Here is a 14,295-nt window from a genome sequence, read left to right as displayed (position 1 = left end):
TCACATAACGGCTCTGGCTTGACAGCCTGGGACATTCGGAGATGTGAACATTCCAGTTGGTTTTCGCCGAACCTCACCATAGCTCATTACCATAAGATTAGCTTGACTTTAATCGTTAAAATTAACACTAGTCGCTTAGTTTGCTTCGCTCTGATAGCGCTGGTCCCGCACCCTCCATTGAGATTTAATTACTTCCATCGCTCCGTTCGCATTGGTCGCTATTGGTGTGAACAGGGCATAACAGATCGAGCAGAAATAACTCCACAAGCTCCACACACAGGTCTTGGTCAACAGAGTTATTTGGAAAACTTGTGCCGAAAATTGTTCTGAAGGATGAGTGGTACATAAATCCAAGCGTTCTGAAAACGAATCCAACTCACTACTCTACCTGAACTGTGAGTGGAGTTTGCGGAGCTGTGTGCAACTACAGAGATGTGTCGAGGGCCAAGTCAGCTTTCATACAGTGCATACAATGACTTTGATCCGAAGAGTGTTACTCACTCTAAACAATCTTCAGGTCCTTAATTTCCTCCTTATTGATCTTCATCATTTAATCATAAAAATATAGACTCAATATCACTGCAGGAGTTAAACTCATCACTGCTTGGTGTCCCTCAGAATGATCTCTTCCAGTTGGCGGTATCTTCTCAGTTGCTCCTCATACACCTGTAAAATAAAGCAGACCAAAGAAATGAGCATACGAGCACCAAATCCTGATTTTTGACGTTCTGCCGAATACCGAATCCACTGCTTAAAGTGATACTGTGCCATTTTTGGAAATGAGCTCATATTACAACTCCCCTTGAGTTACATGATTGAGTTTTACCTTTCTCCTGTACATCCAGACGTATTCTGAGTATGTCTCTACTAAAACAGTATTTCAGACAAAAGGCCTGACAAAGAAAAAAAAGTTTTACACCAGAAGTGTCCATGTCAGAATTGTTTCGAAGTGTCGATGTCAGAATTTTTTGGCTACCCTTGCACTGCTGTGCCGCAGTGTCAATATCTTTGGGTCCTTTGGGCTGGAGTGGCCTACACATGCCAAAGTAAGGTTGGTAATAAGGAAATTGTCCCCACAGACTCCTCCCCTGAGTGTACCAGGCACAGTAGATGTAAATAACAAATAATGTCATCACTGGTGGACAGTGACGGTTGCTTTTTTTGAAACTGCAATAGTCTAACAGGGCATCGCATGGCTCAGAAAAAAAATTATCCTCTGTGTCGACATGGATCTCGATTAGCCTAAGGGTCTTTGTGAATATTGGAATCATCATTTTGAGGCAATGCATTTATGCTTGTTTTCATCTTTTTTCAGTTCAAATGATGTTCGCATTAATGAGTTCCCCTTTCTCTGCGTGTAAGGTGTGTCATCACAAACCAAAGGCTATCCAATGGCTTATGGCCCATCTACTTGTGGAGCGGAGTGAATCTTAAGTGACCGAACTCCTTGCCTTTGGTGACCGAACGCATTATAGTATATCTCAGCGAGCGGTTATACAGATATAATCACAAAATGTTACAGAGGCCCATTCAAAGTGAATGGAAGCTCTTGCAACATTCTAGAGGGCCTTATAATAAATATGCAAGAAGTAGTAATGCATTGTTCTATTACAGCTGCAATACGTCTGCAAACCAACCTTTAGTGCCCCTGGGGTTGGGCTCACCGCCAGCTGTGGTTTGGGTGCATTGCGAACAGCTTCCTGGAATGTAAGTCCACCCTCAGCAACCAACCCTGAGACATAAGCACATACTAATCATTCATCCAACAACCATGTTGCAATGACAGAATATTCGTGGGAAATGATGCACACCATGGAGTTTGTGCCAAGTGGGGTAAGATTTTAGAATAATAAGTTGCATTAATAAATAGCATACTACTCATTACCTAACTCTGCACACTGTTGGGAAGGGGAATGTTGAAATAACTATCCAGGCTTTACAGAATGTCAAGCTTTTTAGAAAGTCCATGGCTTTGTTTCATTCTAATGTTGCTGAATGGCACGGCTAACATGCTTTGGTAGTGCTATTTGATGGTATGCCCATGGCATTATTTGAGCAGGTTGGAGAGAAAGTCTATATAATAATGATGGCTAACATTGGGTCTGAGATCTGAAAACAGCAACAAGCTCTAGTCTGAAATCAGTAACAGGCTCACAGTTGCAAGGCTAATACAACGATAAATCACATGCTTAAATGCCTGAGTGAACCTGATGATGCAGAGGCGAAATGCGTTGTTTGCTCTGAATGAACGAGCAAAAAGTTTTTTAAAAGTGTGCGGTAAACTTCTTTCTTTCGAAATTATTACTAATATACTGTATTTTATTTAAATTAGACTTCTTGTGTTTCACAAAATGGAGCGATGAACGTGTCCTTACCATGTAGTGCTCTGTATGCGCATCCTAAACATGCAGAGTTGGCCAAGTCTATGGTGTACACCGGTGCATTGAAAACATCAGACAGAACCTACAGGATGTCAAAAAAGAGACAATGCAGAAATTCAGAAAACACAGCAAGAAGTCATCAACAAATACTGATCTGAAAGTTATTTTTTATTTCTAGCTTCAATAGGAAGCTAGTTTTGATGATTGTATAACTCTTAACCAACAGAATCTTAGAATAAATACTTAGAGAACATTTTGCATTACACCTGCAGATGACATGTAAACCAGTAGAAAAAGAAAACGCTGTGGGACCAGTTCAGACTAGTAGATTTCTATGACCAAAAACCAGGATGCGAGTTCCTATTTCCATATAAAAACCATTTGAACCTTCGTTTCTGGTTGGTTTCCTACTGGATTTTCAATTTGATTTCTTCTGAGTTTCCCCACTAATACTATTCATGTTGACTACATATAATAGACACTGGTATCTGCACAGTACAGTACAGTACTACAAAACAAACAGCACACAAAATACTGCATACACAATACACTGCAAAACATAGTTTGTTCAACTCTGAAGTACTTGAACAAATGCTGCTACTTTCAGTAAAAATAACAGCATGTGCAGTAAAGTCCATGGCATACAACAGTAAAGAGTTGTTTTCTGAATAACACAGCCATACCTGGAGAATGTCCATGTTTGACGATGCCCCACCCGTGGCCAAGACTCTGGTCCCAGGCACTAGAAAAAAGACAGTGAATAAATTTGCTTTCAGCTAGAGATTAGACATGAGCTTGGAACTTTGTGAAAAGAGTCAGATTTTGCTTTTATTTTTTGCCTATTAAAATATACAGCAAGTGCAATTTGTCAGAAAGGTCAGACCAATCAGGATGGCAGGATTTTTAGATGTGACATACACGATGTGACCTACATGAGATACCAAAAGTATTCACTCCTTACTGAACTTAACTGCCATTCCATTCATAACCCATAGGGTTCAATATGATATACCTTTTGCGCTATTACAGCTTCAACTGAACTGGGAAGGCTGTCCACAAGGTTGAGGAGTGTGTTTCTAGGAATTCTTGACAATTCTTGACGATTCTTCTAAAAAAGCGCATTGTGGAGGTCACACTTTGATGTTCGTCAAGAAAGCCTGGCTCTCAGTCTCCACTCTAATTCATCTCAAAAGTGTTCAATCGGGTTCAAGTTAGGACTCTATGCAGGCCAGTCAAGTTCCTCCATACCAGACTCAGGATACTCCTCTTCCAACATGACTGGGCACCAGTGCACAAAGCAAGGTCCATAAAGAAGGGGATGACAGAGTCTGATATGGGGGAACTTGACTGACTCAAGCCAATAGATAAAGTACAGTACAGTACAGTACAGTATATATCCAGCTTTTAAGGTGATCCTCTATTCCATTATTCTAAAAGATGGTCTAATCACTTACTAATTTTGTAGCCTAGTTTTTCAGCATAGAGCCTTTTCGCCAAGAACTGTCCCTCCACCAGGGCTCGGATTTCTTCCTGCTCCGTGAAGTCGCTGACCTGTGCAAAGTTGAAGCAAAAGGGAACTTTTTCATCCAGTGGGAAAAAGGTATATCTCCCTATAGGTCTTAACATATCGTCGCTGTCCAGCAGGAACCCTGTATCTCCACTTTTCAGTTTTTTTCAGTTATTCATTTATAAAATCACTATTTTCTAGGGCGGGGGGGATTTGGTGCACTCCGTGCCACTGTCCAGCTCAGGAGTGTCACATTTGTTTCAGTTCAGGGGCCACATACCAGTACAACCAATTTGATCTCATGTGGGCCATAGCAGTAACGAAATTGTGAAATATTGCAAATTTGCTTGTTTTTTCCCTGACATTCTTAGTCATTTTCTCTAGAAGTCTGGGGCTGGATTAAACCATATGGCAGGCTCCGGGCCTTATGTTTGACACCCCTGGTCCAGCTGAACCAATTTGGTTGTAGTTCTAGTTTTCACCAGGAGAGGTCACTGTTACTGAAACATAAGGTACTAAACCAGTTTTAATCGCCCATCACTACCACAAAGACCTACGTGCCAATAAAAGATTACAGATGTTATATCATGTTTCCTTTCATTTCCATTTAAGCTCATTTTGAAGCACAAAACCCACCATGTTCCTTTTTTATTTTCTCTGAGACCAACTCCCAAGAGTTCACAAATAAAGTAGGTATAAAATGTTCAGTTAGGAACTTGACTTTGCGTTAAAGGCTGAAATGGACTTGGTATCAAAACTCTCATCGTCTCTTACTCTCTGATCGTCCTTATTGAACTTGTAAATTCCCACTGCCGGAGGTGTGATCTCCATGGTGTCAAAGTACATGCCTAGATAAAACAGACAAAACAAAGAAAATAACAAACCAAGATTGCAACCACTGCGTTTAGTAGACATTTGTATGCACTACCAAATGATGAGACATATGTAACGGCAAACACTAGAGATGCTCAGCTTTTTGGGCCTGATCACTAATTACCAATCACCAATAAAGCTTATAAAGCTTATTTCATTTGTTTATGTTGGCTTGTGCAATCCCTTATAAATGCATTTTCACATTTCAGGCATTTTGACGTCAGTGTGTGTACACAGTGTAATCTTTAGTTGCGGATGCGTCTGCACGCGAATCGTGCTCAATCCGCTGATACAGTGACATGGTAATCAATGCTGTGTAAACGAGATGTAAGTGCCAAACAAACCCCACAATATTACATTTTTGTGCCCGTGCGTTGAATTCAGTGTGGTTAAAAAAGACATCTAGAGTGAGTGACTAGTACTTAAAGGGGTATGCCACTATTTTGGGGCTTAATACAGTTAAAATCGTTGGCCAGGGTTTATAAAGGTGGTAAAGTGTCTTATTTTTCATGTAAGCCGTTGTATGCTACACGGATCCATTGACTTTCACTAGCTTAGCGACATATTCCCTCTTTTAACTTGTCTTAAAGCAAGACAACGCTTAACATGAAAAATAAGACACTTTACCACCTTTATAAACCCCAGCCAACGATTTTAACTGTATTAAGCCCCAAAATAGTGACATACCCCTTTAAGTCAATGGTCTCCAAATGGCGGCCTGTGGGCCATGAGGTTGGAACAAATGAAAACATACAGCATACGTACTGTATGTGCACTACCTGCGGCCATACAGGCAGACTTTGTTTGGCCCTCAGCCTCATTTGCGCTACACAATTTGGCCCTTGGTGGGAAATAATTGGAGACCACTGACCTATGTTGCCTTGATTCCCCATGCAGGTGCCTCTCAGGCCCTCTGAAAACACGTCCCAGGAACCACCAGCACAGGAGTTGCGGATCCTCTCACGAGTCAGGGAGCCATTTTTGAAACTGGGGATGTCACACGCACGCACGCACGCACGCACGCACGCACGCACGCACGCACGCACGCACGCACGCACGCACGCACGCACGCACACACGCACACACACGCACACACACGCACACACACGCACACACACTGGTTTGACATTTGTTCACACATATTCTCTTTATAAACATTCTTTAATTCCAAAAGCAATTTCCTTAGTCAATAAGCTATGGAAAAGCTAGAGATAGGGTCTTGAACTAATGCCTGACTTGCATATGATGTGTGTGCTGGGAGGGGTGGTTGGAGGGGGGGTGGATGCAGCATTTGTATGTGTGTTTTCTGTCTATTTGTGTCTATCTGTGTTTATATCCCGTTTTTTACCCTGTGAGACCAAAGGCAATTTTCATGCTTGCATGATAATAAAGTAATCTAATCTCTCATATGGAGTCCTAGTGGCCAACAGGATCACCAGCCATGTCAACAAACTGTTTGGGATGAAATACAGCAAATCATTGCTGGGATGAGCATAACTCTTATTTCGCTTTTGTGTGCTTAATTAAGACTGTAAAGAAGAATTATCCTTTGCTGCACTGTAAGCTGACAACAAGCTGAGCATTTGTTTTACCATATCAAGGCCATGTAGGCCTGAGAGTCCACTGGATTGCAGAAGACATGTCCCTCCACAGTGGGCTTCGGCTCCTTGATCCACATGAAGACAGTGTCACTAGTGCCCAAACTCACCTAAAGAGGGGATCATTTGAATTTGTGTTTATTTTGTTGGCTTCAGATATGGCAGACATGTACTGTTCATTCTACTACACCAGGGATGGGCAACTGTCTTGATAAAGAGGGCCAACATTTTTCATCGCATCATCAGAGGGCCACATGACCACACATGTCAACTATAACAGAAGCTAAGAATTATAAATAACACTTTTTATATTCAATATTTATTAAACAATTGCTTTTTAACATGCTGCATGTGGCCCCCACGCTTCCAGTTGCCCATCTCTGGTCTATACAGTAGCTTTCCTTGAATGTGAAATTGATGAGAGACATGCGGTATCTCTGACATTTCATACATTAAGAAACTGGGACTGATACAACAAGAAAACAACAGAAACATCTCAGCTTTTCAAGAGGTTCACATTCTTTCAATAAGCACTGTATATCTCAGACAAACAAAAACAATGGCCTCTTAACAGCACAGCAAGTACCATAAAATTGACCTACAGGGGACCCTGGGATTTTTAGTGAAAGTGAAAAAGTGAAAGCCCAACTGGGAAACTCCAACTCCCATTGCCATTGTGACACAGCACTCCACAGCACACAAGTGCACACTGCACACAACGAAATTGCATCTATGCCTCACCCATGCAAGGGGGCAGCCCCCAATGGCGCACGAAAGGGAGCTGTGCGGCGGCACTATACCATGCTCAGGGTACCTCAGTCATGGAGGAGGATGGGGGAGAGCAGTGGTTAATTACTACCCCCTCAACCTGGCGGAAGTTGTTCAAATATGTGGAGAGGGCAACGGTTTATCACCATGTCTTGGCTTGAGATCCATTGACAATCACTTGTGGCATTGTTGAAAGCCCACTTCCACAAGAAAATATTGCAAAAAAGTAAGAAATCAGACAACTAAATTACTTTTTACTGGTAATGATGGTACAGATTGAATATAACAGTGACTTACTGCTACATCCCCTTCTTGGAGCCTCATCCCAGCAAGGGACCCTGAAACACAGAGGATGAATGCCATAAGATGACGTCTTACATCAAGACAAAATAAACAAATAAACAAGCGTAAATATTCTCAAGTCCAAAAGGGGGTCCTTGCTGAAAACATTTGGGAACCGCTGCTTTAAAGGGACACTGTGTGAGATTTTTAGTTGTTTATTTCCAGAATTCATGCTGCCCATTCACTAATGTTACCTTTTTCATGAATACTTACCACCACCATCAAATTCTAAGTATTCATTATGACTGGAAAAATTGCACTTTTCATACATGAAAAGGGGGATCTTCTCCATGGTCCGCCATTTTGAATTTCCAGAAATAGCCATTTTTAGCTGCAAAAATGACTCTACTTGGACCATACTAGAAAATATTTGTTTATTACTTAGTAAACTTTCATGTAAAGATCAAATTTGGCAATAGGCAGCCAAGTTTCAACAAGCAGTATAGTTGCAGTACCTTTTTTGACCATTTCTTGCACAGTGTCCCTTTAAACATTAATTGCATCTAATGCAGATACCACCTATGAGCCAAACTGACACAGGTGTGGTGGTTGCCAAGGCCTGGTGCCTTTCGACTGAACTCCACAACGATGTCTTCTCCTCAAATGACCGAAATCACACACAGTCACAAAAACATTCATACCTGGGTTGTCACCTGTGAATGTCACCACCTTGCAGTCCTTTGGGAAGCCAAATCTCTTCACAAAGTACGAGGACACATCACCCTGCATGAGCAGACAATACATTTTGGTTTACGCATCACCAAATATCAAAAGGAGCTGCTAAATTACCACAAATACAAAACACATGGAAAGTCCTATGTATGGAGAAAGAAAGGATAATGAAAGCTAAGGCAATTCTAAAAGCACTTTAATATTTGATTTTTTGATGAATCATCCTTAAATTCAACAACTGGTGACAAGAAACACACATCACCAGTTCCACGTCGCCAGTTCCAATACTTTTGCTCACCTGAAAAAAATGGGTGGGTTCAAACAAAGGGCGATATGCCCTGAGTTGTTTCTCACATGATTTAACCAGGAAATAAAAGGTGACTCTTGTCTCATATTCATCTTTTCAACTTCAACCCAAAAGTATTCAGTGAACAACAAAAACAATGACATTTTCCTTGCTGTTCCAAAGCATTTGGTGGGGACTGCAATTTTCTTTCATGGCAAATGTTAGACAAATAAAGCTCTTTTTCAATCTTTGTATCTCTTCAATCTTTGAACTAATACTACTACTACTACTACTACTACTACTATTACTAGTACTACTAATAATAACAATAATGACAATAATAACAGCGCAATGTGGTTAACAGTTAGATTAACAACAATAACATATTTTTTAAATAATAATAAAATAAAATGAAAATAAATAAATAAGTAAAAATGGGAAGAACTGTACCAGAACTGCAGTGGACGGAACAGGAGCACCTAATTTATCCTCCAGACCAGGAGCCGTAGCCTGAAGGCAAGTTGGTGACCACCGTTTCAAAAAAATATCCATTAGGTTCATCCCAGAGCCTGGAAAGCACAAAAAAAGTAGAACAGACATTCAGCAAATACTACTCTCTTGCACAACGATATTCTTTCTTTGCTGTCTACAGACAATACCACCAGATGTGTCAAAAGTAAAATGAAAACTAAATTCATAGTTTAAGTACAACACTAACACATGATATTACATAGCGGTTACACCATTTACTCCACTGTACATAATGAAGTAGATAGACTGTGCTGTTACTTACCTGAAAAAAAAAACTAAAAACCAACAAGAACCCCCACAAATGTGGTCTAGCCAGCACAGTCAGCTGATCCTAAGACAAGTACACAGGTCTACTGTTTACTTAAGTTACCTTTGTTGGAAGCAAACTGTGTTTCTTTCCCCCCCCTTTTTTTTTTTTTTTTAAACTTTTGACACCTCTGAATACCACACACACTGTTTAGATACAATAATATACATATTTGAATGATGATTTCATCAGGTTGAGGTTTGATACCAAGTATTCTTGTCGATGCAAAGTGTGCTTACCATCACTGTAATCAACTGCTGCATAATCGCCCAGAAAGAGGGAGGCAGCAAAGCTGCTAACCAGTGAGATTCTCTAGAGTGACAAATATTATTCGATATCAACAGACATTTTAAGCACCAATTCCTTCCATTACAGACAAAAAAACACACTCTTTAAAAATAACATTTCATAAAATGAATTCTTCATTTCAATCGGTGTCAAAGCTTTCGATTTATTCAGAATGGTTGCTGCATGAACAAATATTGACCCCTACCTCTGTGTCACTGTATGCATCAGAGTTCAGCTGATGAATTTTTGCAATCTGATTCCCAGAGAAACGCTGTTAGAAGATAAAACCATACCAGTGGAATTCACATCAGTAACATTTGGTTATGGTAAAGACAGACCAAACAATGTCTTTTCATCACCATTAAACGTTTATGACATTGGCATAATGTTTATAACTCAACCATGACTGTGTCATGACACTGTTTTGAGACTTTTATGACACCGCCATGTCATGCGTATGACACCGGCATCAAGTAAAGTGTTAACATTTATTAGCCGACAAAACTGTATTGCGTAATAAACTACTTCAAAAGGTGCACTGTGAAATATTTTTAGCAGTTTTAAGACTCTGTGTAATGTCATAGTACTTGTAAAACAAAGGAAATACGCACACGGCACTTTTAATTTTACAATCCGGCGCAACCAGAGGAGGACTAAATCGTACTCATGTCATAGTACTATTGTAGTAATTATTTTTCAATGAATAGTATTAGGAAGGCATGTCAGTGGTTATGTAAAAAGGACTTACTTCATATGCACGGGAGCCAGTGATGTCAGCTACGGCCTGAGCACCCCCTACACATTTTTCCAGATTTGAGCACTGATCGGATGTGCTAGAATCCATCCACACTGGGCTGCTCTCAACAGCGAACTGATCCTACAAATTAAACATATTGTGAAACAAGGCATTCAGTGATAGCACAATAGTGCACTAGGTTGAATCAAACGCCCCTAAAAATGAAAACATTGCAAAATCCCGTTCTTCTCTTGCAGTATTGTTCCTTTTTACTTTTGCTATAACCTCCTTGCAATTTTTGGCAGTCGATCTATGGTAAAGGGTGGCACAATAGGCTGAATACTGTTCAGTGAACTCTGTGCCTGTCCATCCTCCAGAAGTCGGTGACAGAATAATCAGAATGACTTAGAGCACTGTTTCTCAACAGGGGTGCCGCGGAAACATGGCTGATAAATAAATGTTGTAATATAATACATATTTGTCTAAATAAATGAATGCTTAGCCAGTGGAACCTTTCATCTGTCATTAACGCAAAATAAAGAAAATGTAGGTCTCCCCAGTAAGCTGCAACTTCGAACTTAGGTTGTATGACATCTCCAAATGTGTTAATTTTCTAAGCTTGTGTGGTATCGGCTGCGATGGCATGTTACAGCTTGTTGGCTTGGGGTGCCTTGAAATTTTGCATGAATTGAAAGGGTGCCTTGCCTATATAAAGGTTGAGAAACACTGAAGTAGAGCCTTATACCGCTTTGTGCAAATTCAACAATATGTGTAAGGGCTTCCGCACACCGGCTCCGACAAAGTGCTGAGCACTGCTCAGCTAAAATTCGATTCCATTGTTTTCAATAGAACCACGCACACTGGCGCCGATGTCCGTGGACATTGTCCGATGTCGGATAGCAATTAGAGACGAGTTCTATTTTGTCGGCGCCGCCCATTGACTATCAATGCAATGTTCGTGTGAAATTTGGTTTGGGGGTCCGAATTCTGTCGGAAGCAAAAGTGCGCCACACTTTGTCGGAGCCGGTGTGCAGAGGCCCTAAGAGACACAAAAAAGTCATACCATACCTGAAGGAGCTCATGTAACGGCTTATCTGGATGAAGATTTCTGAGGGCCTGGCGGGCTCCTCTTCTCCAATACACACTGCCATGTTGCTGCATAGCAAAGATAGGATTTCACTCAGAACCCATTTTGCCAAATTGTCTAGTCTTCGAGTTTAAATTTTGATTAGAAACTGTAAACACATTTGGCTACTTTGTCTTACAAAAAGTGCTTTTGAAATACTGTATAATCAAATGCCTAAAATGTCTGAACATGCTCAAGAGATATATTACAGATCTTATTTCCTTTCATTATTACTTTATTATTGTTGTTGTTGCTATTATTATAGTCATAACAATCAGCAGGAGACTGCTGGAAAAACTGGGGGGAAAGTATAGGAAGACACAGACTTGCCCACTTCCAGAGAGAGCCTTCACACTGGAGAAGTCAAATCCAGCCACCTTCATTTTCTCAAGAAGTAGATCAAGGGCCTGAAAGTAAAGCAGGATAAAACAAGCAACACACACCTTACTCATGTCATTGTGCACAAGGCAAGCCCCATTCTATCGGATTGCTTTTTTTTGACACCACCAACCCAATATGAACGACTACCAGTTTCAGGAACAAATCTCAATGTTGACCTAAAATTAAGCAAAATATTTTGTATGTTGGTGTTACCATATGAAAATGTCAACATTTTCTCAACATGCATCTCTCTATCATTCACTATTCCACGACAGGGACCATCTCACTAAACGTTATCCCTTACAAAAGTGACCGTTTAAGGGAAATCAGAAATTAAGGGGGGAACCTTAGGAGTTCTGTACAACCTAAAAATGAAAAGAAAAAAAGAAATGACAAAAAATTCCTACCTTCACCCACATGAGTACAGGTGAGGTAACAGCCAACCCATCAGGATGAACGTGGACACCTCCTTGAGTTCTGCATTAACAGTCAGAGACACTTTTTCACATATTTTTAATAACTGCATATTGTGGGCCTATATTTGTTATTGATGTGTGTGTGTGTGTGTGTGTGTGTGTGTGTGTGTGTGTGTGTGTGTGTGTGTGTGTGTGTGTGTGTGTGTGTGTGTGTGTGTGTGTGTGTGTGTGTGTGTGTGTGTGTGTGTGTGTGTGAACTGTGAATCATGTTATTTGCTTCATCAGCAGGTTTTTAAATATCTCCAGTGCACTATTAGGTTGTTATACCTGAATTCGGGGAGCTCGCTGTCAAACTGCACATTGTTCTGGTGAATCAAGTCGAGATTTTCTTGGATGGCTACAACTTTAAGCTGCAAATAGAGAAGTACGTATATGTTGTCAAGCATAATAATTGATCGGGTTAAATAAATGCGAGTGATGAGATGTTTGATGGGATACAGGTCTGGGCTCTGTCTGGGCCATTCTATGTGTGTGTGTGTGTGTGTGTGTGTGTGTGTGTGTGTGTGTGTGTGTGTGTGTGTGTGTGTGTGTGTGTGTGTGTGTGTGTGTGTGTGTGTGTGTGTGTGTGTTCCAAAACCTCAACCTTATTCTTGTGAAGCAGTTATTTTGTTGATATTCTTGGGGTAATTGTCGTTTTGACCGATTAAGTTCCTCTGTCTCTTCACCTTTCTAACAAGGGGGCGAAGGTTTTGTGCCACTATCACTGCGGAACTCATCATAATTTCTTTACGCATGGAAATTTGGGTGGCGCAAAACATACCTTTTGGAATTATGTCCAAAAAGTTTGATGGTGCAAATTTTGTACATAAAAAAGACATCTGTAATCTCCCATGTGTATGTGGGAAAATGTTGTGGTCTAATGAAACCTATTTGGACATGACTCCAGAAGTTATGTTTGGCCCAAAGACAGTACATTGCCCGAATAACACCATGCGTAAAGTGAAGCATGGAAATGTCTGCATTTTGCCATGTGACTGTTTTTCTTCAGCTGGAACTGGGGGCCTAGTTCTAGTCAGGCAACATAATTCGCTCAAAAAGAAGTGTCGGATGGTGTGACAGTGGTCCTTTTATTGGGGAAGAAATTGAGTTACTCACGGAGCGGGGATATCGTCAGAGTATGATATAGCCTAAGCTAGCCTACAACTTTTTCTTAATGCCTACGATGATTGGAAAGGCAGTAATTTATAAGTGATTCTGATATGCCGTCTAAGTACAATATGTCGTGACTTCTAATGTCGCCTACAAACATATGCGCCCCGTGCAGAAATCCATACAGAAGGCTCCCAAGCCTGCCAAGCTGCAAAACAGTGTCGTTTCTTTCTGTCTTACTTCCTCCTCCTTGCGCGTTAGCACAACAAGCCGATAACGGCCTGCAACACAAACACCAAGCAACGCTTGCCTGATAAAGAAATCGTTCATACCTGCTGGGTGCTGAAGTCAAATCCCAAATAGCAAGAATTCATTGGAGCAGCCATATGAGACCTGTAACTTCAGAATGGACTGTTTGGCAGGCACGTGAGACGTCTGTGTTGTGCAGAGTGTGAACTATTTAAAGGGGCCGCGTTCTATTTAGTGTTAGGAGCAGTTTGACCATCAGCAGAGTATGTCCTGTGACTGCATTGTCAAGAAGAGAGACTTGAGATTTAGAGGCAAATAAGAGGGAAAGTGTCAGCAGTTGTTGACAGGCCGATTGTAAATAATTAACAAGATAATAGTAAATAAATAATGGGATGTTCAACTATGAAGCCCTTGTGAATTTCAACATGGAAGGCCTATGTTCATTGCAACTATGAAAAAACCAGTTGATAATACAACATAGGACTAATATATAAACGTTTACTTGAATTAGGCCTATCCATCTCATAGGCTTTTTAAATATGGTGGATTAAAACATTGTTTTGCTAAATGCAGCACTTTTTTTTGCATATTACAACTTACAACTTGTTATAGTGAGTGTCTGTGGCTTTTGTGTGTGTGATTGTCCTGCCTTGTTGTTGCCACTCTATTTCCATTTCACACTTAA

General features: G+C 40.7%; 1 protein-coding gene across 1 annotated transcript; it reads right to left on the bottom strand.

Annotated features, from left to right (window-relative positions):
- Window positions 1-281: 281 nt before the first annotated feature.
- On the bottom strand, window positions 282-13,791 carry xylb (xylulokinase homolog (H. influenzae)). The gene is made up of 19 exons (XM_063206085.1): window positions 13,694-13,791; window positions 12,540-12,622; window positions 12,204-12,273; window positions 11,742-11,822; window positions 11,358-11,444; window positions 10,302-10,430; window positions 9,759-9,824; window positions 9,505-9,577; window positions 8,878-8,996; window positions 8,111-8,192; window positions 7,425-7,465; window positions 6,354-6,469; window positions 5,633-5,748; window positions 4,663-4,736; window positions 3,836-3,932; window positions 3,065-3,123; window positions 2,376-2,463; window positions 1,638-1,732; window positions 282-666 (listed from the first exon to the last, which is right to left on the bottom strand). Exons 1-19 carry the CDS (start codon window positions 13,745-13,747, stop codon window positions 598-600), a joined length of 1,599 nt encoding a protein of 532 aa, XP_063062155.1. The 5' UTR covers window positions 13,748-13,791; the 3' UTR covers window positions 282-597.
- Window positions 13,792-14,295: the final 504 nt, after the last annotated feature.

The sequence above is a fragment of the Engraulis encrasicolus genome, chromosome 9 (genome assembly GCF_034702125.1).
Source record: "Engraulis encrasicolus isolate BLACKSEA-1 chromosome 9, IST_EnEncr_1.0, whole genome shotgun sequence".
NCBI lineage: Eukaryota > Metazoa > Chordata > Actinopteri > Clupeiformes > Engraulidae > Engraulis > Engraulis encrasicolus.
The sequence above is the reverse complement of the archived record's forward strand: the minus strand, read 5'-3'. Positions and strand labels throughout refer to the sequence as shown.